The sequence below is a fragment of the Lissotriton helveticus genome, chromosome 3_1 (genome assembly GCF_964261635.1).
Source record: "Lissotriton helveticus chromosome 3_1, aLisHel1.1, whole genome shotgun sequence".
Taxonomy (NCBI): Eukaryota; Metazoa; Chordata; class Amphibia; order Caudata; family Salamandridae; genus Lissotriton; species Lissotriton helveticus.
The window spans coordinates 375554204-375581728 of record NC_136061.1 but is presented as its reverse complement, the minus strand read 5'-3'; the positions used below and the strand labels follow the sequence as shown (position 1 = coordinate 375581728).

Sequence of the window (27525 nt, the reverse complement as noted above, 5' to 3'; positions counted from 1 at the left end):
ACAAAAAATAGACTGCAGTACAAGATCTGAGCAAACAATGGCCTAAACAGGACGGTCGCAGGTAGTAAGCTGTACAATCCTCCAGGGGGAGCTCCACTGCTGGTATTCTGTTCAAGACTGGAAAGCACTAGGGGCCGGAACGGCAACAAGTCGAGGATTATTCTTTTCAGTGCCTCCTACGGGGAGGGACCGACCCGCATACACTCTAGAGGGTCACGCCCTGTAAATGCAGTCTTCAGAAAAACCTAGGAAGGAGCCCGACTTTTGGAAAGGAGGAATGTCTGTGTAACAAACGCTTGATTCCTTTCAACCTTACTTTGTCCTACAACCTGCCATTGCAAAACTCCTTCCCACTGAACACTGCCCGTGCTGTTAACTGCCAAACACAACTCGCAGATGGAGGGGCTTCGTGGGTAGTCACAAGAGCAGGTTTGCGTTCCTTTGTGAATGTCTCTACCTGAGCTCCTCGCTCGCCCTTTTCCGAGTGGTTTGAGGCCCCTGGAGTGTCACGTGACACGGGGATAGGGAGTTTGGCTGTGAACTCCCGGATTCCGCTCTTGACTGTGTCAGTGCCAGTGGCCTGTTTCTCATCAGCGAGCTGCACGTTTCAGTCACTACTTTCTGGCACTCTTAGTTCTAGGGTTTGAAGCAATCCCTCTGCATTAAAAGTAACAACTAGCTGAAAAGAAGCCGAAAGTACATGACACCTGCAACAGCAGACCGAAAAGGACACCAAATGGTATTCTGGAACTTAACGGTGTTGATCCGGCAGGTATTCCTGACGCCGCTCACAGAGCTCTAGTACACAAAACTAACTAGACCCAGAAGATGGAAACACAGAACAGACAGTGTTTTCTCGCATTTGTATAGCACCTCATACTCCGACGAGGCTCCAAAGCCCTTCTGGGCTGCCATGGAAAAGTCTTTCAAGTGTAACACACATTAACACAGCACACATTTTACCACAAAGACCAGTAACCTCCTTGTCCGATAAACATCGACAAAACGTCTCTCCCTGTAATGGATTACAACCTTCCAACAACCGATACCCGTACCTGGTGGTAGTAGCCGCCATCGACTATGGGCTAAACCACTGTCACGGGGTGTACTGCTGCCACTGTGATTTTTTTTGATTGGATTTCACAGCTCTGTGCCATCCCTGCTCCTTCTCCTGCTCCTCTCGTGGCAGCCCAAATGCCATTTCCTTGCTCGGTATTTTAAAGCCATGCAGCTCAGCTGGCTCACAGGGTACTTTTTGTCTGCCTCGCCCAGACCACAGAGCTCCTGTTTAACCTCTAGACGCTGTCTGAATACAGTGTCTGATCTGGGCTGAAGCACAGCCAGGATAAAGTGGCGAGTAATAGGCGGATCCATGCGCCGGGTGGGAGGCGTTCGGGGGAGAAGCCACCGAGCGAGAGTACACACGCCTGCCTGCTGCCACAGTTTTGCCAGGGATACAGAGACTAATCTCTGCTCCCCAACTACCTACTCAAGAGCGGAAACCACTCCTAGCAGCATCCATGTGCATACTCCTGCTGCAACGGGCCGAGCACGGGGGACGGCTGATCGCTGCTGCACCCCTTGTCTCTGCACAACCAAGATGAGAGCAGACTGCGGCATCGTGGGATCCCGAGGGGTAAATGACAGCCATGTGTTTCACCTCTACGACCCCCTCAAGGATGGCGGACACATTAGGTTCTGAGTGCCTGCACTTCCATGAAGCCCTCTCAACATTCTCTCGCTAAACATGACAATTTAACGCCTTGAAAAAGGGTTCGTGTAAGGAATCTACATAATCCATTAGAGAAAAACAAGCGCAAAAAAGAAAAGCACGGCCCGCGGCCGCCAAAGTTAAAGCGACGCTGAGAGTACCACTCAAAGGGATGTCACTGGTGCACGGCAGGAAGTCCCTGTATGGTTTTTACCTTGCGGAAGCCGGCAGGCGCCAAATGGCGCCGCCCGCTCCCACAAGGGAATCGCCACACGTGCACACGTTGCCATTGAAGGCAATAGAACGCGTGCACGTTTTAGTCTGAAAAAGGCAATCGATGGCTACAGGTCCCTTTCCTATGCAGCGCATGTGCGATGCGTAAGCGAGACCTAAAAATCAGTTCTGCCATTTTGCTACTACGTGTAAGTAAAAGGTCTTTGGAAAATACTTAGGTGGGAAAAAGTGTTCTGCTAAATCCATCCACCCATTTTTTTTCTTTGCACCCCACCACCCCCCTTTAACTAATCACCTTTTTTTTAAATAATTTTTTTATCATATGAAAAAACTTAACCAGCAAACATTGCCACCCGAATATCCCAATAAAGCTGATTGATTAAACATACAGTGATCAGAGAACATTAATACTATGCATTAACGAACATCAGCTTTGCCACAGGCTTAAATGGTGTGTGGTCTATTTTACAGCCATTATAAGGTCTGGAATGGGCTAGTCCGGTTCTCATGCGAGAGCGTTATCACTCATCTGGTGGTGTTACCGCATCAACGTCAGGAGGGGTAGCTTGCGCTAAGAGGCACGCTTGTAGGGAAGATCAATTGTCGCGTGGGCCAGCATAGGTTTGTAGTTGGTCTTGACAAAATACAAGGTCATTTAGCCACTCTTTGAATTTGTGCTCCCTCCCTCTACCCCATCTGCAGGCGACTCGCTGTTTGCTAGCAAGAGTGCCAGGGAGATGTATTTCCGAACTGGGATGGCAGTGCTCCCGTAAAGCCGAGAATCGCAATAAGGGGGGGTCATCAGGGACGTGTAGCCCAGTCGTCAGATCACGCGCCTCTAGTACTTCTGTCCAGTAGCATCGGAAGGGGGCGCAGTCCCATGCAAGGTGTATGTCAGCTCCCACCCTCCCGCAACGATCACAGCTGTCGGTGTCTCGAAGGTGAAGGTTTCCCAGTCTGACAGCAGTAGGACCACTGTTCGTCAGAAAGTGGGGAGCCAAGTTCCTCCTCCCAGCGTGTTCTGTATAATGAGGGGTCCTGTGGGCTTTCTGCTTGGGTAGTGTGATATAGCAATGACACTATATGTGTGGGTGTGTCTCTCTGAAGCAGGGCATGCAGTGGAGTCCTGATGGGAGGTTCGAGCGGGAAGCACGGGGTAAAATCACTTTGAAACCTTGCATCATCAGCCAATATAAAAAAAGGTCTGCAAAGGTTTTTGTGGAGGTCCGGCAAATGGTGGCAAAGTTATTACCAATTAAAAATCATATATATTCTGATGGCCAGTACAGAGTTAGATGCAGGCCATGCCTGTTCGCAAGCTGTCCGACAGGGTAATTGCGCAGTGAGGGAGTTAGCTGCATATGATCAGATAAAAAAAATTGAAATTCACTGAAGAGGCAAAGGGCAAATTGATGTTATAGTTGGGTATGGAAATAACATCTTAACGGAACTTAAAAATTAATTTAACATGTCGTGTGATGTAACATGTGGGGTCACCAGCAGTGCATGTAAGGGGCACAAGTTCTATTTGGCTTAACAAACTATAATTAGTGAATGTCTATGGCAAGTTTCTTATATCGGCATCTTCAGCATTTATTTCAGCATCTAACATAGATATATACCGCATACGTTCATAAATATATACGTATGTGTGTGCATAAATAAATGTGTTCATATGTGTGTGTGTGTGTGTATGTGTATATATATATATATATATTTGTGTGTGTGTATAGATATATATCTGTATGTGGTTAGTTTATAGCCAAAGTGGTTTAATTGTTGATGGTGGATCCTTTTTTAACACAAGCTGTAATATAATATTTCTTTCTATGTTTTGCTCAGAACGCCCTAAACTCTCCTGAGAGCAGCCATGTCTGACTTTTTGGAGAGCGAGGCGGAGGAGTCTGATGAAGAGTATGACGAGGAGGGGGATGTGGTGCGCAGGACCAACAAGAAGTTTGTAGAAGAAGATGGTGAGACTGCTTTTCTGAAAAAAAAAATGTTTTGCTTAAAGAATAATTATCATGAACCAAGCTGTGCTATTTACTGACATCTGAAGGATTGAAGGCAGATTAAGCTTGTCAAATGTTAGCGGCAAGTGTTAACTTGCATTCCAGTCTGGGTTGGGGTTTATTACTGGGATCAACCCCTTGGGTAGTTTGTGACCTAGTAAAAGGAATAGTTGAAAAAAAAAACGTATTTCAAGCTTGAAGGTCTCTTTCCATAACTCGTTTTACTGAATCCAACACCACTGCCTTCAGAAGGTTCCTTAACGGGTTCTGTTTATTAAGTGCTGCTCATTGCATTCACCCAAAAAGCAATCTCTTAAGTATTAGTTGAACATTTAAATCGACAAAGCTAGAGAGTCCATCTAAAAATAGGAAAGCCTATGATATATATAAATAAACTGTGGAATTAATCAAAAAATCATTTGCTTCGGGTGGCTCCATGCTGATCATTAAGGGGAAATGGGGCAGGCATAGGCTGACTGCTTGTAATAACAAGAAAGGGTCCACTTGATAGTACAAGTTTGTGTGAAGTACTTGTAGCTGGAGAGCTCACAAAACCTACCTCGGAGAAAAGCCTACTGCTGCTACTCTTCTCATTTCCACAGCTTTCTGTAGCACAAGAACTGGTAAACGAGTAGGGCCTAAAAAAATAAAAAATAAGTAGTGAAGATGTAACCGATAAACAAATGTTCCCTATTTCAGTAACATACCATATTCAACATTCTTGAAATTACCTCATTACGGTACAGAAAATCAGCAGGTTCTCAAACAAAGGCATCTTATGTGTGTGTGTTTTTTTCTTTTTAAGTTAGTAATGGCCTACAAAAGCGAAAGGGAAGTTCATTGATTCTAAGTGTATCCTCTGCGCTAAAAAGCCTCTCTTATGATCCTCAATTATGATTGTGTTACGCCTGTTTTCGTGCCATTACATTCAAGTATCATGATCTTCCTCATGGTATCGGGTATCTTTTATTAATGAGGTTATCCAAGTAGTCTAAATATCATTGGTCTTGGTGTTTTTGAGATAGGTATGAGTTTAGTAGGTATTCTGTATGCTCTTTAAATTAAATTTAAGTCTTTGTCAAAGAATATTGCCAGAGTTTGTAGGGTCCTTGATTCCAAGAAGGATGCGCATTATATGCCTACCTTTTCTGTGTTGTAAGCGAGGCTCCTCTGTTCTATCTTGCATTTCGTTTGTATAGGTAACATTTTCTTCAACATAAGATCTAATTTAGAAAAAAAGTACTCATTCCCGAATCCGCCGCTCCTAAAATGTGCTCACAACCCACCAAATATTTCTATATTGTAACTTAGCATTTTTCATGTACTTTGTGCAGTGGCATTAGAAATAAATCTTGTATATATGCCACATACCACAACACTGCAGGGCATTGTTTTTCATGACCGAAACTGAGTTTCGCTCAAAGCATCAGTTAAGAGACTGACTGGGCCAAAGTGCACTCTGAGTTAATTTTTGTAAACAGTGAGAGCACGTTGACACGGCTGTACTGATAGGCCAAACCTAATAAAACAAAATGATAAAAATATGAGCATCCATATCTATTTGAGGAATCTTTTAACTTGTTGCCTGGTTTCTGCCTATAGGCGTTCTCTGTCTGCCTTCTGTCTCTCTTTGGTTAGAAGAAAGTGGCTTCATGTAGTCTGCAGAATTATTGGCTTAATGCGACAAGCAATGGATGGGTGAATGGTTGGATGGATGGAGACATGAGAAGGAGGAGGAAAGGTTTTAATACGTGGATGGGTGAATGGTCTGCAGCAACATATCTGCGGATGACTGTGATACAAACGTGGGTGTGAATGATGAATGAATGGCTAGATGGACAGTAATTATAAAACCGTGTTGATGTCATATAGATGACAGGAGCAGTTTCATGCACTAGTCTGTACTCTTTGGTTTCACTTTAAGTCAACAAACCTACATTAAACATCATATATATATATATATATATATATATATATATATATATATATATTTATCTCACTTGTCACATATTTCACTTTTATCCTCGTGAAAAAAGTAGTAACTTTTCTTAAAGTTTGCGTGACAATGTCAGGACTTCCACGACTGGGGGATTGTCTCTGCAGTCACAAGCTGTTTGCAAGGCCCAGACCTCCCGCCCTTCCCCATCTGCAGATAATCTTTGGGCGTGCTGCTGACGTCACGGCCGTGTGTTCTAGCAATCAGATAGACTTCCTCTCGTTCCCTTAATTCCTTGTAGGGACATCTGATTCCAGGGCATTCGGACTTCTAAATTCTGCTTTGCACTGCCTCGAGCCCTGGTGTTTAAGGAAAAGGTTCTAAAGGGACCAGGAGCGGGAAAAGGTTGGCTTGGCTACTGGCGCAAGGCAAGGAGGACAACTTGAGGCCTCTCTGCTAAGGTCAAGCTCAACCGTTAAGTGACCGGCTGTGATAAGTGGGACGCATTTTTCATCTTCGCCCAGTTGCGCACCCCTTGTAAGGGATGTTTACTGTCTCGCACTCCAGTATGCACTGTGTACACTCACGTACATTGTGGAAGGGTGCAAGATCGCACACTGAGGTGCAGTTCTTGCCACAGGGCAAACTACCAACCTCCAGACACAAATCTGTGAGCTAACACTCACAAGCACACTGACAAAAATGTAACTCTTGAACTCTGCACTGACAGGGCTGGAGAACAGACCCCAGGTGTAGCGTGAAACCAGAGGCGGGGAGGTCTCCTGAGCTCCGGGAGGCATAGAGAATCAGAGGGGGTAAGGAGTAATAAATTGGGTCACGGAGGAGGTGGAGGAGGGGGGAGAAAGAGAGAGAAAGAAGGTTGTGAAGGCTTGGGTATGAGAGAGTAAGGGGTAAAGGGACGAAGGGAGAGACAGAGGGGATATTGAGGAGGAAAGATGGAAAGGCACTAATGTGACCGCCCACCGTGGGTTACAGGACACCTGCGCACCTTCTACAGTGAATATGGTAATATCTCTTAGTTAAATGCCGCAAGTTCCTACTGGGAGGGGGCCATCCTGAGCTCACCGCGCAATGCCACCAAAGAACTAGTGCCCCAAGTTAAGCACATCCGGAGCCTTCCTGGGTCTCCCGGAATGTGATGGCAGAGACAGACAATGCATACAGCAATCTTAGGCCGCAGAAGCACTTGTGTGCCTACAAGTAGTATGGTCATTTTCAGCTCTCACACATAGAGCGAACTCATAGCAGCAATCAGGACCTCTGCCGAGAGGTTCCCGTTATGCCGTCTGAGTGCGAGTGTCCCCAGGTACGTGCTCAAAAGGGGGAGCACACACAATGTGGGGGTCAAGTACCTCGGGAAGTGCGGGTGGGTATCGACGGGGTCAATAACAAAAAAAAAAATTGTCCCAAGCCGACTCTGCCGACGCTGCCTCGGGGGTGGCCTATTCATCTGTTGCCACGGTGCACTATGGTAACCTTTACAGTTATGTATTTACTCGCATTGTGGAAAGAGGTTCAGGGGGAGAGCGTGAAAAGTCGGAAAGGAGGAAACTAAGAAGACAAGGGGGAGAGAGAATAGAAAGGCAGACTGGGGGCTATGTGGATGTGGGGTAGATGAAAAGGGTGTTAGGAGTGAAAACTGAAGCTGGGGTTAGAAAGGAACGGGGAGGACGAGTGTACAGAGGGCAAATGACAGATGAAATCAGTGAAATGTGAGCGAAAGGGCTAAAGATGGGTAAGTAGAGTGAGAAATTGTGACGGAGTTGGGCGGAAAGGAAGGATAGGAAAGGTGGGGGGAGGGGGATGGGCAGAGAAGCTGACGAGGAGGTGGGGAGCGGCAGAGCGAGGCGCTTGGGAGAGCGCTGTTCTTTGAGGCATGACAGCCAGACGGAGGAAAGACAGATGGAGGCTGCACGCGTGCCCGCCCTCGTGAACGCAAGCTTTAGACCAGGAAAAGCCTCTGGTGGCACTTTTAAAAGCCGCTTAATAAATGTCTGGAAGAGATAGCCCATGCTGTCTCAGGTGAGACCTAAAAAAGAGATAAAACATGGACTCGGACATAGTCTTAGTTCTCAAGATGTCCAAATGAACACCTTCAGAAGAATAAAACCTGTTAGAAATTTCAAGAGCAATAATGTCAGAAACCCTTCTAAAGAAGATTAAACAAAGTAAAGTAGCAAGTTTTATGGAGATTTGCTTGAGAGAAAGTAGTGTGTTGTATTGCCAATTACAGAAAAGTTTGAAAATCAAATTGACTTCCCAAAGAGAGTTATAATGAGATTTAGGAGGTCTTTTTCATCTAACCCCTTTCATGACTTTTTTAATTAAGGCATTTCTACCAATCGCTAGATTATTTATCAAAGCGTGACCTGACAAAATTGCAGATCTATAACAGTTTATAGTTCTGTAGGAAAGACTAGAATTAAAGAGATGTGCTAAGTAGTTAGCTATCAGTTGAACAGAGGCTTCCACGGGATCCAAATGCCCCTCCATGCACCAACTAAACCACTTTTTCCAGATGCCCAGGCATCTCTACCTGGTGCCCAAGACTCGTCCAGTAAGCTTTTAGCCTCTCCTGAAAGGCCAGGCTATCTCTCTGAACCTCTGATATCTTCTAAGCAAGAAGGTTTATCTTCCGTTCTAGAATAAGAGGATGTTCCTCTCCGTCTGGGCCCAGAAGTAGACCCAAGGTAGCTGGTTAAAGCGTTGAATGTCGATTGAGAGTTCCATTACCCCGGGAAACCATACCTGGGACTTCCAAAAGGGAGTTATTAGGATGATATTCGAGATTTCCTTTCTCACTTTCCGTAGCACTCTCTTTTTCATAGAGAAGGACGGGAAGGCATAAGCCTCCATCTTCCCCCAATCTTGTAGGAAGATATCCACTGGCAGGGCATACGGACCTGGTCTCCAGCTGAAGTAAGACAGGGCCTGATAAGTTAGTCTGCTGGCAAAGAGGTCCAACCGAATTTGGCCCCAAACATTGTCTTTCAGTAAAAAAGACCTCTGGATGTAGTATCTAGTCACTGATATTGTTGAGATATCTTGAGTTCCAGTTTGCTCTTACATTTGATACCCCTGGGATAAATTCTGCCCTGATAGCAATTTTGTGTTGCCAGCAGAAATACCAGATTTCAGCTGCTATATCTCATAAAGGTTTGGATTTTGCTCCCCCAAACCTGTTTATAAAGGAGACCGCTGAGAAGCTGTCTAGGCAAATAAGGGTGTTGGAATTTGCTAACTGCTCCCTGATGCTCATTAGGGCATTCAGACCCGCAAGCATCTCCAAACAGTTTATGTGAAGAGGTTGTTCCTCTAGGGACCATTTTCCCCCAGTTTCCATTTCTCCTAATCGTGCTCCCCAACCGCGATTGCAAGCATCTGACTCTAGGATGAAGTCTGGTAGGTTGCCGAAGATGGCTCTGCCATTCCAAGCTTCTAGGTTCATCAGCCACCATAGAAATCTTGTAGTGCGTCACTTGAAAAGGGGAAGTATGTCCCCGTACAAGAGACCATTTCGTAAGCCCCATGCCATCAGTCTCTGGAGGCCTCTGTAGTGGAGGGAACCAGGAGATATTGCCTGAATTGACAAGGAGAGGAGACCTAGAACTCGTGCTAGGTCCCTCAGAAGGATGGATTTTTTGAATAAGACTGACTTCCGTTCCTTTTTTTATCTTCAAAACATTTTTGTGTGGTAAAACAAACTGTGACCGAATAGTATTTACCTGGAAATGAAGGAAGTCAAGTTTCCGAGAGGAGGACATGACAGACTTCTTTGTGTTTACAATGAACCCCAAATTTTCCAAGAGATGTATGGGCCAGGATAAGCGAGTCAGGACTTCTTTTTTGCTCTGTGACATTATGAGAATGTCGACTGGGTAGATAATGATTTTTATCCTCTTTCCCTCCGAAATCTTACCACTGGATGAAGATCTTTTGTGAAACAACATGAGGCTGATGAGAGGCCAAAAGGGAGACAAAGGAATTGATAAAGAGTTCCCTTCCATAGAAAGCGGAGGTACTTTCGGCAATCCCTGTCCATAGGTATTGTAAAGTAGGCATCCTTGAGATCCAACTTTACGAGCCAATCTTAAGTTTGTAGAATGTCTCTTAAAAGATGAATCCCTTCCATCTTGAAGTGCTTGTAAACCAAGAAACTGTTTAGTTCTGTGAGATTTATTACTGGACGCCAGCCCTTGTCTTTCTTTTCTACTAAAAATATCATGCTTATGAAACATTTCTCTGAATCTAAAGGGGTAACCTTCTCCAAGGCTCCTTTCTCTAACATTTGGGAAACTTCTAAGTCTATCAACTTTTTCTGATCTGCATTCACACACATTTCTCTGGGTGTTTTCATTTGGATTGGGATATCCCAGAAATCAATTTTGAAACCAGCTACGGTTTCCAGAACCCAAGGGAGGACTTGCCTGCTTTCAGAGAGTCAGGCATCGATCCCTGCCGGAGAGAGGCGTTAATTATTGAAATCCAGCTAGGGATAATGGATTGGGCAACAGCAGCAGAGCAGTTGGAAGGGAGCGGGTCATGAAAATGGTTATTCAGGTTTACGGTAGATAGGATTTTAGAGACTGAGTCTTCGTCATATACTTTGAGGTCAGTCCAGTGGGCCTGATTTTTGGGTGAGGTCTGTGGGGGCGTCGCGGCAGGAGGAGGCAGGTCAGAAAGGGGTTGAGAGTGTATGGCGGAGCGGAGTTCGTTTCCTAGGGCTGTGATTTTGTCAGCGAAGAAAGAGGCGAATTCCTTAGAGGATATGAGAGATTTGGGGGTTTCTTTCGATTTTTATTTATTTTTTTATTTTATTTTTTTGGCTAGTTTATTAGATTGGTTGTTGACCAGTTCGAAGAGCTTGTGGGGTCTGTTCTTGGCCTTCTCTAGTTCAGATCTGAAGAATTATTTTTTTGAATTGAGGATGTTCCTGTTATAGACATTTCTGGCCTTGCGGAGAAGTTTTAGATGTGCGGCAGAGGGGGGCTGTCTCCAGGTTCTTTCATATTGCTGGAGGGATCTCCTCTCCTTGTTGAGGGATCCTGTGAACCAGGGGTTTCTGTCTTTGATTTGAGTTCTCTTCAGTTTTATTGGGTTAGATAATCAAAAATGGCCTTTTCTGGGATCTTTCCCATATTTAAAAAGGAATGTGATTAGTTCCGGGTCTAGATTGGGAGTGTTACAGACCTTACCCTCAGTAGAGGGCCTGGGGCATTCATTTCCCATTAAGTTATGGGTGTCTTTGTCTTAACCCTTCCTTTGCCACTGATCAAGAAATTTAGATACGTGGTCCAAGTGCCACCAATCGGCACTTCAAGGGTGCCTGATGGTTGTAGGATCAAACATCTTTCCCCCCAAAGGGATCCTTGATCCCAGAGGAACTAGAGGCTTGTTCAAGATCATGATCAACATATCCGAGGTATCCAGGGTATTCTCTGGATCAAAGATGAACTCCTCCAATTGAGAGTCATCGTAATCCGGTTAGTCATGGGCATCACTTCTCTCTCTTGTGCCACAAGGGTCACTTCAATCCAACATGACGCTATGGGCAACTTTTCTAGTGGCCCCTGAAAGGTGGCCTTTTGCTATTATGCTTCAAGGAGCACCAACATCTGTTGTAGTGCAAAGGCTACTAGAGTCAAAGCCGCGATTAGGGGCTTGACCAAGGTGCTTCCTCTTCTGGGAAACCTTCCCCCCCATGTTTTTGGGAAGCCTAAAACATGGGGTTTACTAATTGCGCAAACCCGGTAGACCTAGAAAAAGGTAAAGCTACGAATAGGCAAAAGGTGGATAAAGCTCATGATAAACACAGTCAAAAAGACTCCATAGAAGTGCTCACTTACCTGGCCCTAGTTCCCATTTAGGGCACGTTTAAAAAAAATAAAAAATATACATAAAGTAAAAATTATTTACATGAAAAATACAATTAATATTAAAGAACAATATGGGGGGCGCTAGAGAGCCCGGAGCAAGATGGCCGCACACTAGTGCAGCTCTGCTGGTCAGGGCCAATAATCCTTACATTATCCTACCTTCTACGGATGTATCCTACAGTCTGACACGGTGGAAGAGTCATCCCTAGCTGAGGGCGATCGTTTGCTGTGTCTCGTGGTAATTGGAGCAACCAGGGTGCTGCTGCGGATTTTATGAGGATCGGGCCTGGGCCTCTGCGAAACTCCATAATGGCGGCGTGAGGATTGCCTCCGCGTCAGTGATTCAGCGTGTTGCGCTGCTCTCTGGCGGAGCGCTTCCTACTGGCCTGCGGAGTGGAGTACTGTGGAGCGCGCGTGAGCCGGCTGTGTGGACTGCCTCGGTGCCTCTGTCGCCGCCGTGATACAGCCGGGTGAGTGCATGGTGGAGTGGCCCCGGTGTTGGCGTTCCCTGCGTCTGCGGCCGGCGCTGGGTGCTGAACTCCCAAGCGGCCCATGAGAGCGGGTGACAGCACTGCTTGCGGGACTTGCTTCTCTGGTATTGGGAGCGCCTGCCTGGGTGGTGGACGAGTACAGCGAGGACGGCGAGACTGGTGGCGCGGGGGGTCCGCCATTCTGTGCCTTGATCACATAAACTGCGCTAGATACAGGAGCCGGCACTTTGCATTCCTCCCTGACTGCCTGCTGTACTGCGGATATTATCCTACAATTGTCGTATTTGAAGGCAGTGCTGGTCATTGTTTGTGCACCGTTTGCTCCACATTTCAGACAACTGTTGCGGTGGACGCCATTTTGACTCCAGTGGTAGCCACATTGCAGAGATGTAGGGTGAACCGCCAAAGGTGTACGCTGTAGGCTTGGTTGCGGATTATGAGACTGACTGCATTGATTGGTGGTGCTTGCGGCCCTTTTGGATACTCTTGGCTGGTGGGGCAGTTTCGCCTCCTCATTTCCCACTATAGATAGTGGCGCTGCCCTCTGCAAGTATATATCGACGCTGTGTGTGGCCTGACAGGGGCCCTGGTGTGCCGGCACTGCCCCTGGCCCTTTCCTGCCACCTATATCCTATCACATTGCAAAAATGGGCAGGTACAGCCCAAGCTCACATTTGAATCAAAGCGACTCAAAAAAGCTGCCCCACAGGTCATGTTGAACACTGAGGTCGAAATGGAGGCCGCTGGAACCGGCAAGCTTGAGCAGATGATGCTGGCAATGCAACAAAGCTTGCAGACCATCAATGGTAAAATTGACACGCTCAATTTGCGTATGGACAGTATGGTGACCAAACTCTACAAACATGCGGCGCGCATCCCTGTGGCTGAGCAACGACTCTCTAACTCGGAGGACAGAGTGGAGGTCATTACAAAGTCGTGCGCGCAGATGGAGAAGCTCATCGCAGTGATCAATGTCAAGAACGAAGATTTAGAGGCCAGATCTAGATGCAGCAATTTGCGCAATCTTGGTGTACCAGAGTCCATAAATATTGTAAAAGTGGAGCTACATGTGGAGGACATGTTAAAGACGCTGTTTGGTGCCGAAAACTTCTCCAATATCCTGGTGGTGGAGCAGGCACTTCGGTCCCTTGCGCCATGCCTGATCACAGGGGCTCCTCCCCGCCCAATCATAGCTAAGCTCCTCAATTATAGGGATCGGGATGTGGCACTCTGGATGGCGAGGGAAATGGGCGCCACTAAGTTTCAGGGCATGGAGATACAGCTCTTTCTAGATTTCATGACGGTGGTCCAACAAGCCAGGCGGGAGTTTCAACCGGTTAAAAAGAGGTTGCAGGCACTTGAAATTCAATATGCGATGCTCTACCCGGCCCGGCTCAAGATGCAGCATGGCAGCTAACCAAGTCAAGTCAAGTCAAGTCAGAGAATTTATATAGCGCACTACCTACCCAGAGGGTCTCAAGGCGCTTAGGGAGGGGAAGAGGCTTACTTGTCAAATATCCACGTTTTAAGTTGCTTTCTGAATGCTAGGTGGTTCTGGGTAAGGCGAAGGTAAGTGGGGAGTGAGTTCCATGTTTTAGCAGCCAGGTATGAGAAGGATCTGCCTCCCATGGTTGTCTTGTTGATGCGAGGTACAGTGGCGAGAGCTTGGCTGGAAGAACGTAGTTGGCGGGAGGGGGTGTAGAAGGATAGTCGTGAGTTGAGGCATTCTGGTCCGATGTCATAGAGTGATTTATGTGCGTGGGTTAGCAGTCGGAAAGTGATCCTCTTATTGACGGGTAGCCAGTGGAGGTCTTTCAGGTGACCAGAGATGTGTTCGTTACGCGGGATGTCTAATATGATCCTGGCTGATGCGTTTTGGATTCGTTGGAGTTTCTTCTGGAGTTTAGCGGTAGTACCTGCGTAGAGGGTGTTTCCGTAGTCCAGTCGGCTCGTGACCAGAGCATGGGTGACTGTTTTTCTGGTTTCGGTAGGGATCCAGCGAAATGTTTTTTTGAGCATGCGAAGAATGTTGAAACAGGATGAGGATACGGCGCTGACTTGTCTGTTCATTGAAAGTGAAGAGTCCAGGATAACGCCTAGGTTCCGTGCGTGGTCTGTCGGGATGGGTGCTTTTCCAAGGGCTTCCGGCCACCAAGAGTCGTCCCATGCAGAGGGGGATGTGCCTAGGATGAGGACTTCTGTTTTATCTGAGTTCAGTTTCAGACGGCTGTGTTTCATCCATTCGGCAACTTCTTCCATTCCTTCGTGTAGGTTAGTTTTGGCGGTGCTGGGGTCATTGGTGAGAGAAAGGATCAGTTGAGTGTCATCCGCGTAAGAGATGATGTTGAGGTTGTGTTGGCGTGCGATGGCCGCGAGGGGGCTCATGTATACGTTGAAGAGGGTGGGACTGAGTGAGGATCCTTGTGGTACGCCACAGATGACTTCAGTGGCCTCGGACTTGAATGGTGGAAGGCGGACTTTCTGGGTTCTTCCGGTGAGGAACGAGGTGATCCATTCAAGTGCTTTTCCTTGTATTCCGATGTTTCTGAGGCGTTGTAAAAGGGTGCTGTGGCAGACTGTGTCGAAGGCTGCAGAGAGGTCAAGGAGGATGAGGGCGACTGTGTCTCCATTTTCCAGTAGAGTTCGAATGTCGTCTGTTGCTGCGATGAGGGCGGTCTCAGTGCTGTGTCTTGCTCGGAAGCCAGATTGTGAGGAGTCGAGGGATTTGTTGGCTTCGAGGAAAGCGGCGAGCTGGTTGTTGACAGCTTTCTCGATGACTTTGGCCGGGAAAGGAAGGAGTGATATGGGGCGGTAATTTTTGAGTTCGGTGGGGTCCGCTGTGGGTTTTTTCAGAAAGGCGGTGAGTACAGCGTGTTTCCAGCTTTCCGGGAAGGTGGCGGAGTTGAAGGAGCAGTTGATGACGTCTCGGAGGTGCGGTGCTATGATGGAGTCTGCTTTGTTGAAGATGTAGTGAGGACATGGGTCTGTGGGAGATCCCGAGTGGATGGAGTTCATCAGGCGGATGGTGTCCTCAGTGGAGATTGGGTTCCAGTCGTTAAGGGTGTTCAAGGGGGGAGAATGTTCAACATATGGTTGGGTGGGTTGGTCTCCGGGTTGGTTGTCGAAGCTGTTGTGGATGTCTGCAATTTTGTTGTGGAAGAATGAGGCAAGGGAGTCGCAGAGGGCTTGAGAGGGGGTGATGTCGTTGGAGTTGGCTGAGGGATTGGTAAATTCCTTGACGATGTTGAAAAGTTCCTTGCTGTTGTGGGCGTTGTTGTCTAGTCGATCCTTGAATGCTGTTTTCTTGGCCTTTCGGATTAGTTGGTGGTGTGAGCGGGTGGCGTTTTTGAAGGCGTCCTTGGTGCTAGTGGTTGGGTCTTTTTTCCAAGCCATTTCAAGGGAGCGGCAGAGTTTCTTGGACTTCTTAAGATCATCATTGAACCATGAGGCCTTCTTGCTGCCAGGTTTGTTTTGACGTTTTTTCAGTGGTGCTAAGGTGTCGGCGGTGTTGAATAACCATAGGGTGAAGTTGGCGGCGGCTTGGTCTGGGTTAGAAGAGTGGGCTGGGGTGTTTAGAAGGAGCGATGAGGAGATCTGGTCGATGGTGACTTTGTTCCAGTTTCTTTGCAGAGTTGGTTGGAGGTGGTTGATGGGTTTCGGCTTGTTGTAGGTGAAGTGCACGCAGCTGTGGTCAGTCCAGAGGAGATCCGTAGTATGGCTGAAGGATACATGATTGCTGGAGGTGAAGATGGGGTCGAGTGTGTGACCTGCGATGTGGGTGGGGGAAGTGACCAGTTGTTTAAGTCCGAGGTTGGCGAGGTTGTCCAAGAGGGTGGTGGTGTTGCGGTCGTTGTTCTTTTCAAGGTGAAAGTTGAGGTCTCCCAGAAGGATGTAATCTTTGGAGGGGAGCGCGTGTGGAGTGATGAAGTCCGTGATATCTTCGCTGAATTAGAATCTTCCGGACTCCAAAGGACGCTATGCACTACATCAAGCAAATTGAGCGTATCCTGCACGTGTTGGAGGCTGACACCTATGACGGAGATGAAGCGGCGGTGTTCCAAGTCGACATGGAAAAGGCCTTTGACAGCCTGGAATGGCCTCATCTCTTCCATGTTATGCGCACGATGGGACTGGGCGATGACTTCGTGGATTGGACGGCACTGCTATACCGCAATGCGACGGCAAGGGTCAGAACTGGGAGAATCATCTCCGAGATGTGTGCGGTGAGCAGGGGCACTCGCAAGGGATGCCCTCTCTCTCCCCTGTTGTTCGCCATAGCGGTCGAACCACTTGCGGCGAGAGCCCGACTGGGGCGGACATATCAGGGACTGGATGTTTATGGACAGGTACACTACATAGCTTTGTATGCAGACGACCTGCTAATGTTTCTGGCGGACTCGGCTGACTCCCTGCGCGGCGCTAAGGCCCTCCTGCAATCACTAAGCAGGGTGTCAGGTCTCCGGGTAAACTGGGCAAAGTCATACCTGTTCCCAGCCCGACCGCGTAGAATAGGTCCATAACCCTCGGAGGGGTTGACGTGGGAGGAGAGGAGCCTGCGCTACCTAGGGACCTCGATATTTCATGACAAAGCGGATATTCTTGAGGGGAACGTCGGTTCGGCAGTCAGACACGCCATGGAGAACTTCGAGTTTTGGAGCACGCTCCCGTTGTCGCTCATGGGGAGAGTGGCACTCCTTAAGATGGTGACCCTGCCACGGCTGCTTTATTTCTTTAGGACCCTCCCGATCTGGATCCCGGCGAGCTTCTTCCGGCGGATAAGATCGTTAGTAATCGGCTTTCTGTGGGGGACGGGCAGACGCAGGGTGGCGCACAGCACACTTCTCCGCCCTAGAGAGGAGGGTGGGCTTGCGGTACCAGACTACGAGCTGTATTACCTGGCGGCCCAGCTGCAGTGGCTAACGCAGTGGGTCGCACGAGCCAGGAGAGAAGGCGATGGCTCTGGAGAACCGGCGGGCCCGGTTCAGGTGCTATCCCGGATTGTCCTGGGGCTCCCGGTGGGAGATTACCATCTCATTCAAGAATTTGCGACGGTCCGGAAGTGCTGGAATAGATACCGCCGAAGAGGCTGCATTGGGGTGCCGTACGCCCCTGAGATCCCGCTCCGTCTGTGCGGGGCACTGCCGCATGGGGGCTCGTGGCACGGGCTAGGGGACTGGGAACAGCAGGGACTCAAGTCCATGGGGGACCTCTATGAGGACGGGGCGATGCTGCCTTTCGACCTACTGAGAGACCGCTTTGAGCTGTCGGGGGGAAATTTCCTCCTTCACGCGGCGCTAACGTCGGCAATCCGCAAGCACTGGAAAACGGGTATGACGGAGCCGCCACTGTCGCTGGGTTGCCAATACGTGGTGATGATGGCGGGGACGGTCCAGGCATTCACGTGCCTATACAGACGCATGGTCTCGGAGACTGTTGCTCCTCTGCTGGCCCTGAAGACGAAATGGGAGGCGGATCTGGCGATGGAGATCCCTGACGAAGCATGGACTGGCATAGTGGCGCGGGCCCGAAACGGAACGCGCAACGCTAGATTTCAGCTGATGCACTTCTATGTCCTACACAGGGCCTACCTGACACCTGACAAATTACATCAGCACTTCCCAACGCACCCGGCAACCTGTCCGCGATGCCCGGGGACCTTAGCTGACTTCCAACACATGTTCTGGTCCTGCCCAGAGTTAGGTTCCTTCTGGCAGGAGGTAGTAGACGCCTTGAGGGAGGTCACGGAGAGGGACTTACATTTATCCATGGCACACTGCATCCTGCACTGGTTCCCACACACATCAAAGAACAAGATCACTAGCAAGTTCTTGGACCTGGGTCTGCTCCTGGCGAAACGAGCCATAACATCCCAATGGAAGGCGAATAGGGGTACAAAAGGGGATGATGGACGGAGCGTTTGAACAAATCAAACACTCACCCCCAGTCAACTGATCTGGGTTTAATCCATCACCATTCTTTAGTTCACTCAGCCACCCCAGTTCAGACATGGCTATATGCAAATCAGTCTGACCCTGTGCCTCATGGGAACAGAACAGAAGGCGAATAGGGGCCCTGGGGTGGAGAGGTGGAAGGCTGAGCTGCTCAAATGGGCCCGATGTGAGGGAGAACTCCGTATGCAGGCTGCGCTTAGAGTAGGTAATGACGCGGCGCTGGAGAGGGCCAGGGCATGGGAGGGGCTGATCTTAGACCTCTCACTTGTGGGCCTGGAGGAGGAGGACACCCCGGCACATAGCCCTGCCCCGGCGGACCGCTTGCCCGGAGAGGTGGCGATCTAGGCTTCCTCCCTTGTTCCCCTACTTCCTGAGTGAGGACTACGAGTTGTTTGTTGGTTGCTCCTGATGACCTACTTCGGGACTGCATTGGTCGGGTTGACTGTGATCTCGCACTGGTGATGAGCTGGCACGCCTGGGGGGGTGGGGGTGGGGGTGGAGGTGGGGGGATGGGGGGTTAGTTCTGGAGGGGGTGAAGGGGTGGAGGGGGGCAAGTTGGGTTGAGGGGATGGGGAGTTCTTGTTCGGACGTATAGAAGGGACCCTCCTGAGTTTAATGGACAACGCGCTTAGGCGGGGGAGCGAGAGGACTGAAAAGCAGCACTGTCTTTCCCCAGAAAGCTGATAACAACTGTTCCATGTTCTTTCACCCTACACACATGTTTCTCTGCTGTTGCGCTGCTCGACCTCCGGGGTGTGAGCTAAAAAGCTGTGTAATGCACATGCCGAAAATCTATAAGGGGAATGTTTACCGGGAGACATGGCACATACAAAGTGAATGTACAAATAACTATGCTGCAATAAAAAGATATTTACAAAAAAAAAAAATCAAGCAAATTGAGCGTACAGCCTCGTCAATGGCAGAAGGTGGTGAGACGGACACTGAGGATTAATGGGGTCACAGGGCCTTATGGATGCTTCGGCAATTTGGTTGAGCTGCACTTTGGAACACATGGGGCAACTGCTTTGCTATATGAAACTCCTCTGTTGTAGCTGTATTACCGGGAGTGGGCCTACATCTTGCCGTAACCAAGTAGCTAGGATCTGTACCCCTGGTTTTGGGATCGTGAATTGAAATAAGGATTGATCCTGATTTCTGTCTTGTCCTTTCTTTCTACTGGTTGACCCATTGCTACATTTTGGATAATGCCTTTTTTTCCTTGATGCACAGGGGGGGTTCTTTTTATTATTGATATTGTAATGTTACATTTGACATATGCCTAGCTGATACTGTACATGTTCTGGATTGTAGGACTTGGAAACACATAGACACACTGCAGTAGACTGTGGACTACCAAAACTATAGCATACTTTAACCGCTGTTCTCCCAAGAATTCCAAAGTCAAGTTTCTTCGTCAGAAAAGATTCTTTTATTCACAAATGATGATTAAAATCAATATTGATTTTAATCATCATTTGTGAATAAAAGAATCTTTTCTGACAAAGAAACTTGACTTTGGAATTCTTGGGAGAACAGCGGTAAGAATAATTGAAGTTTGTGAATATATATTGCTGAAATTGCATTGACACTGTAATAACATTTGAAGAGTGCGGGGTCACTTTTGTGCAAATTTGTTCGGAAAGCCAAGTTTCTTGGCTCTCTAATATTGGGATCCAGGAGATTGTGTCCCAGATCACCTGCACCTCTATATTTTCAACTTATACGGACTTTTTTACCAGTGCGGGCACAGTAGCCTCAATCCCCTTCTTTCTAGTTTGATTATGTTATGTTATGTTATGTTATGTTATAAACCGTTTTGTAACGCGCTCTGTTACTGGTGAGTATCCTGGCGCGGTTAGGAGCCAGGTGAGGAGCCAGATTAGAGTGATACAGTCTGTTGTGGATGGGGACGATAGACATTGCGACACTGCGAGTATCCGCACAACTTTTGTACAATATTATACGGACATGTACCAAGCCAGTTAGACAGCCGGGGAAGTGGAGATAGTTCAATATCTTGAGGACGTAGCCTTGGTGTGGCTTTCCAAGGGGCAGCAGGATTTTTTAATGCATCCCATCACGGTTGGAGAAATCCAGCATGTGATTAGGGCTTTACCAAACAGAAAGGCTACGGGCACGGATGGACTCCCCGTGGAGTTCTATAAGGAATACGTGGAGTTACTGGTGCCGCAATTGCATGTCATATTTGAGGATGCCTATGAACAGCAGATGTACCAGGCAGGCTTCGGGAAGCTTTGATTGTAATCCTATTGAAGCCAGGAAAGGACTCTTATAAATGCGACTCCTATCGTCTGTTATCCTTGATGAATACAGATGTCAAAATACTTCCAAAGGTCCTGGCCACGAGGTTTCAGTTGTTATTGCCTGTTATGGTGTTGCCGGACCAGTCCCGTTTCGTCCCAGCACGCTCCACGGCCCACAACTTGCGCACGCTATTTGCTGTCTTGCATCTTATAGAGCCCACTCTGCCGGCACAACGGTCCTTTTAGACGCTGCGAAGGCTTTTGATTCCATCTCCTGGCGGTATATGATAGTAGTACTACATCGTATGGGGGTCCCCTATATTTACACTAATTGGATAAAGCTGATGTATGAGCAACCTGTGGCTAGGGTGAGGGTAAATGGTAGGACATCTGAACCCTTCCCAATTAGGCGTGGGACACAACAGGGATGTCCACTGTCGCCTTTACTTTTCGCTGTAGTGCTGGAGCCTTTAGCTTGTATATTGCGGCAGCAGCATGACAGGGCGGCGTTGCCCTTTCACCAAAAGACCATTAGCGGTGTCCATGTACGCTGATGATATGGTTTTGTATGTGCGAGAACCAGCAGTGCACCTAGATCAGCTTATCAGGGAATACCTAAGATTTGAATGGCACTCTGGGCTAGGGATAAATTGGAATAAGTCAGTGGTGTTCTCTTTGACGACGTCCACACAGCGCTTTGCGCTAGAGTTCCCCTTAGTGTGGAGTGACGATCCTGTTAAATATTTGGGTGTGTGGGTGCACAAAGATCCATAGTGTGTCCTGAGCGAAAACTATGTTACTGCGATTACCCGGCTTGTAGAGCAGATTGCTAGTTGGATCCGTCTGCCCTTGACTTTTTCGAACCGGGTAGCCTTGCTTAAGATGGTAGTCCTGCCAACATTTTTATAGTACTTCGCTATCACACCCATAGTGCTGAAGCCTCATTTCTTTATTACACTCCGTGGATTATTGATTACTCTGGTTTGGGGGGGAAGAAGCTCCGTATTAGTTGGGAGGTTCTAACACGTCCTTATGAGAGAGGAGGCTTTAAGGTGCCTCACATGCATTTGTATTATTTATGTGCACAAGCACACTACTCATTTTTTGGGCAAAGTGCGCCTCCCTTCACGCCACATGTTGTGGTTGAGGCTGGGGCGGTGCATGCGTAGCACATCTGTCTTTGAGAAAGGTGAAATAGACACACTGCAATGTACACCGCAGGCCTGGAGGGAGCTTGGAAAGCGTGCTGCAAGATGCCACTATATGCACCGTCCAGTGCGCTTCTGCATCATGATGGGATATCCGTGTCTAGGGAACCTGGCTCCTACACGGTATTGCATGAGGCATGGTTGCATACTATGGGGGATATGTACACTGCAGTTAAGTTTCTTAGCATACAGACATTCTTGGGTGGGGATACTAGGCCTGCAATTGCGACGTTTATATACAGTCGCTTGAGAGCTGCGATTAGGGCGTTATATCCTGGGTTTCTTGCTGATCCTCCCACTCTAACAGCATTGCAGATACTGTATTCCTCCCCTCTTCGAACTAAATTGATTACCAGGCTGTACAATGCTTCACAAGCTGATGAAACGGCTATCGCACTGGGGTCTATGGGACGCTGGAATGATGTGCTGCCTCATCCACTCACAGAGGATGAATGGGAGTCCTGCTGTGGATCAACAGGTCAATATGCGGCTAATGATAATTTGAGACTAATACATTATAAATATCTTCTTCAAATGTATTATACACCTTTGCAGCTTTATAAGTATGGGCTTAGGGCCTCGCCCTGCTGTAGAAGATGTGGGAATGAAAATGCTGATTTTTGCCATCTGGCATGGAATTGTCCGAAGGTATCTGACTTCTGGGACAAAGTTACTGAAGCTCTGGGGAAAATGGTTGGAGAGCCTGTACCCTGCGATATGACTGTCTGCCTCTTGGGGAATGTGTTAAAGCTTAAATCTGCTAATCGAAAGCTGGTTACCATGGGTCTACTGCGCGACAAAGAGTCTCCATACATTGGGATGGTAAACCTGCGCCCCAGCTGGCACAATGGCTTAAAGATGTTGCTTATAGCCGTGACCAATTGTTGTGTTATGGGGAAGAACTACCACAAGCCTCTAGACCACGAGACTTTTGGGCCCGTTCAATGGATATGTATTAGCTTGCTCCGATACTGCCTAATGTATTCTTGTCTGCTACCTCCTCTGCATATGTTATCTAATTTGTCATCTCACTGTATGTAACTGGGATATACCTGATTGTCGTATTGTTGTCATGCACTACCACCGTGTATTCTGTATGATGTGCTAAAGACTGAATTCTGCCTATTGGTGTTATTAATTGAAAACTTTATAAATAAAATGTTTAAAAAATATACATATTAAAGGACAAAATAATAGTAATTAATATAAATGCTATAGAGTACAATACTAGTAAATTAAATATAAAAGAACTCTAGAAGTCTAAAGTATAATAAAGACAGATTAAGTATTTCCAATGAGGAGTAGAGCTGATATACTTATCTTGATGGGCAGCTAATAAAAGAGGAAGATGATGCAGTGCACAGGATACTTCTACTGCTTGTCTGAACATTATTTACTTTGTGATGTATTCAGTTTGCTTTAAAGGGCTGCATGTTTGGGCAGCAAATAAAAGTATATGCATAATGGTAGCCTCCGGTCTTGTAATGAAATCAGTGTGGGCAAAGACCAGGCTTCAGTGCCTCCCCAGGATGGGAGGATTGATTAAATACACAAAACAAGCCAATAGTTTTCAAGCTATGGAGTTGGGTGGGGACTGTGGAAGGACCAGAAGGTGAGAGTGAAGATATTGCTCACCAGGTGATTGTAGACACTTGCCAATGCTAGATGGCAGACTCTGGTAGAGGTGGTGTTATTCTGGGTAGTCCCTCACTGCAGGGCTGCAGCATGTCACTGGCTTCGACTAGCAACCCGTCCATTGAGTTGAACCTGCAGAGGGCAGAACAAGACTTAACAATCTGTGTGGCTGGTTGGTGTTCCAGAAGCGCAAGAGTGGGAACATCCTTAGTTCCTTAATGAACTAGTACACATCCTGGACGCTAAGAGGAAGCTTATCCAACTGCTTCGTTTGGCCCATTGATCCTTGGCTTGCAGTCCCTACCTACATTTTCCCGATGCTAATAGAAGTAAACTTAGGGGCTGGGATTGACCTTTTGTCTCTGACAGCATCTAAGAAAACTGACATTGCCGGCACAAACGGTGGTCATTCACATGCTTATAGACCTGTTACTAGATATTCTAGACTTCTCATATTGTTCATCAGACGGCCATCGCGTCCAAATTGGTGTAATCGCTGGGTCTCTGAGACATGACGAAAATGGCACCCATAAGTTAAGCAGTACACCTTTTTTTCACATCCACGCTCTTCCTTCCCCTGTATTGATTATATCTTTATGCCTGCTGTTGGTACGGTCAAGACACACACAATACTACCATGGTCTTTATTAGATCACTTTCCTGTCGACATGACTCAGTAATGGTCCATGTGAGATTGGTGCAATTGAGGTTTCTAAGAGATGCATTTAGGGATGCTGTTGGGAGTCAGGTGAAATCCCTTAACAGTGGAAGAATAATAGAGGAGTAGATAGGTGCACTCCAAAATCCCTTAACGGTGGAGAAATACAAAAGAAGTAGATTGAGGCACATCATAGAGTAGTTAATCACCTGACTGTTCTGTTGTGTTATGTTAGGGATTTGTAGAGCGCATGGCTGCCTGAGGGCTTCCCATTGCTAAAGAGTACTGTTTACAAGCTCTATCCATTAGGCGTCTACAAGGGGAACAGCAACGTTTTGAAATGTTTCCTGAAAACGGTTTCCTTTGGTAGAATTCTTATTTTATATGGGAGGACATTCCACATCTTTGGTACCAGGTGGACAATTGAACTGCCCCCCCGCCCGACTCTTTTGGCTCTCATTGTCCTAAGAAGCTGTTGCTGGGCTGATCTTAGATGCCTGGTCAGGATGTACCTGGACATCATTTGTCTAAGTTTTATTGGGCCTTTTTTGTTAACAGCTCTATATGCCAGGCATAGAGACTTAAACGTTATTCTTGCTTGAAAAGGGAGCCAGTGTAGCTGTTTCAGTGCTTCTTTAGTCGAAGTGCGTTTGGGGATTTTTAGAAGGAGTCTTGCTGCCGCATTTTGTACTACCTGTAGTCTCTTTGTCACAAATTTAGGCGCGCCTACATAAAGTGAGTTACCATAGTCCAAGCGCGAGATTATAAGAGACTGGATGACCGTTTTTTCCAGATGTTCCGGTATCACCTCAATAATCTTCCTTAGTATTTTAAGCAGAGAAAAACATATTCCTGACAGTTTCCTGGATTGGCAATCCATTGTGAGGGAGTTCTCCATCCAGACCCCCAAGTTTTTTATAACTGATTTGGGGTGTAGGTGGGTTTCCCATACAAGCGGGCCACTGTGTCAGGGGTGCCTGGATAGTGGAGTGTCCTAATAGCATAATATCTGTTTTTTCGCCATTTCATTTCAGATGGCTATTGGCCATCCAATTTACCACTCTCTCCAGACAGTGACTCAACTGCTGATTAGTGTTATCTGTTAGGGAGACTATCAGCTGAGTGTTGTCAGCAAATGTCACCACTGAGACACCATCTTCCTGTGCTATATTAGCCAGCTGTCGTACATAAATATTAAATAGGGTCGGACCAAGGGAAGATCCCTGTGGGACGATACGTGTAATTGGGAGGGTGGTCTGAAAAACAGTCCCCTTCCATTACTTGGAAGGACCTGTCCTTCAAAAAAGAAGCTAACCAGTCCAGGGCAAAGCCCTGGACCCCTATTTGCCTTAGTCTCCCCATTAAAGTGGTATGATCTACGGTGTCAAATGCTGCACTGAGGTCTAACAAAAGGATAGCGGCAGAACCACCCTCATCCAACAGTGGCTTTAGCTCCTTTGTGACCACCAATAGTGCTGATTCTGTACTATGGGAGGCACGAAAACCCATCTGTGTGGGATGCAGTATTTCATTAGTTTCCAGGAAGTTAGTCAAGGTATTGTTTACATGCTTTTCTAAAAGTTTGCTAATAAATGGCAAAAGTGAGATAGGGTGTAGATTGCTAAAGACAGTAGGGTCAAAATTGGCTTTTTTTGGTGAAGGCCTAATGATGGCATGCTTCCAAGCTTTTGGGACCGAAGCTGTTTCTAATGATAGGTTGAGCAATTCCGTTATAGAGAGTAAAATGGTCTCCAGTGCTTTATCTATAATCTGGGGTGAGGCTGGATCCATAGGTGATCCAGATTTTAGTACCTTTTAAAAGATTACAAATGTATTTTTCCTCAAGTCTGGGGAAATTAGCAAATCTTGGGAGGGATAAAGGTTCTTCCACCTCTGTGCCTGTATCAGGGTTCAAGTCCCTATCCTTTGGGAATTGGTCATATATTTCTATTATTTTTTATGGAAAAGGGTAGCTATGTCATTACACCTTTCTATTATGACTGGGAGGGTTCATGGGGGTCAATTAGTAATTTAACCACTCTAAATAGTTCTCTTGAGGAATTAGCTGATTGGGAGTTTTTTTTCTTCATAGAGCTTGAGCACTGTGTTCGTATCATTATGGACTGGAGCACAATTCATTCATGACTCAGGATGAAACTATTATTATGATGCTAGGGTTTGGCAGACTTACCAGTCTGTTGGACATGGCTAAAACTGCTTGGGTGGTTTCACAATATTGCGTGTACGAGGTGAGGCTGGACAAGGCCGGCAAACTGATTTACTGGTTAACCACACGTGAAATGGATGCCAGAATCGTACCTGCTATTAGAGACCCTGACAAGCGTTTGGTCTCTGATACCCATTCACTTGGTGAGACCGTTGCGAGCTATTATTGGTAACAAATATATATATCATGGGCAGCCCCAGGCTGAATTGAGAACCAACAAATTGAGAATCTGGTGATCAACCTTTTGATTTACAAGCCCCAATAACTGTTGCCGGAATACAAGAAGTCTTTGTTTCTATACCAAAAGGGAAGACCCATGGTCCATATGAATTCCCCACGGGATTTTTAAAAAAATATTCATCATTTGTGGCTCACCACCTGCTGGAGGTCTGTGCGGAGGTGCTACTTTATGGCCTGATAGAAACAGTGATTCCCAAAGTCTGACAAATTGACTACTGCCCACTCTTTTTAGTGGAAGCAGAGCCCAATATTCTGGCCAAGTAAAGGCTGGCTGAAGTGATTCAATATCTAACCCATTTTGTTCAAAATGGGTTCGTACCTAGACTCCGTACTGAACACTGTCTTAGACGACTCCACACAGACCTCACCAGACGTTAGGAACTTTTGGCCCGTTGGCTTGGGGTCAGTGTATTTCGTAAAGGCCTTTCAATGTTGTGCATTGGATCTTTATACTCCAAGACCTTCAGATAAAAAAGTATGTTGGGTCATGGGCACAAGTTGGAGGCAATGGGGATGGGGGGCTTTCCTCTTCCTTCCCAATAGAGATTGGCCCTCTACAGGATTGTCCACTCTCTTCACTCCTTTTTGCCATAGTCATTTAATCACTATCGGAGTGACTTCTGGGAGATGCTCACATTTGGGAATTGAGATTGGCAAATGGATTGGAGTATAGAATATTTCTCTGTGCTGATGACCTGTTGATTTATTTGCAGGAGCTACATTGCTCCGTCCCCAGATTAATAGAGATTCTTTGAATCTATAGAGATGTTTCTGGCCTTCATGTGAATTGTGCTAAATCATATTGTAGGGAGGTGGATACCTGACTATGATTACCCCAGATTTTTTTGCCCCAGGCTATCTGCTCTCACTGTAAAATGGACTCCATGTACTTTAGGTACATTACCAATTGGGAATTGGGTCACCTTTGTGAGCCCCTGTATAGTGTACCATAGGTACCCAGGGCATAGGTGCATCCAAGTCCTACCAGAGGTTGCAGCATATATTATGCCACCCCTGGCTGGCCATCCAAACTGACACAACTGGCTGATCACTCAGCTAGG

At 47.1% G+C, this 27525-nt stretch overlaps 1 protein-coding gene across 1 annotated transcript in view; it reads left to right on the top strand.

Annotated features, from left to right (window-relative positions):
* Positions 1 to 27525, top strand: part of SUPT6H (SPT6 homolog, histone chaperone and transcription elongation factor) — a 1180384-nt gene that overhangs the window by 44536 nt on the left and 1108323 nt on the right. Inside the window, exon 2 of the mRNA XM_078680107.1 lies at positions 3788 to 3918. Within this exon, the coding sequence (XP_078536233.1) occupies positions 3816 to 3918 (103 nt within the window). The 5' untranslated portion in view covers positions 3788 to 3815. The remainder of the gene's footprint in view (positions 1 to 3787; positions 3919 to 27525) is intronic.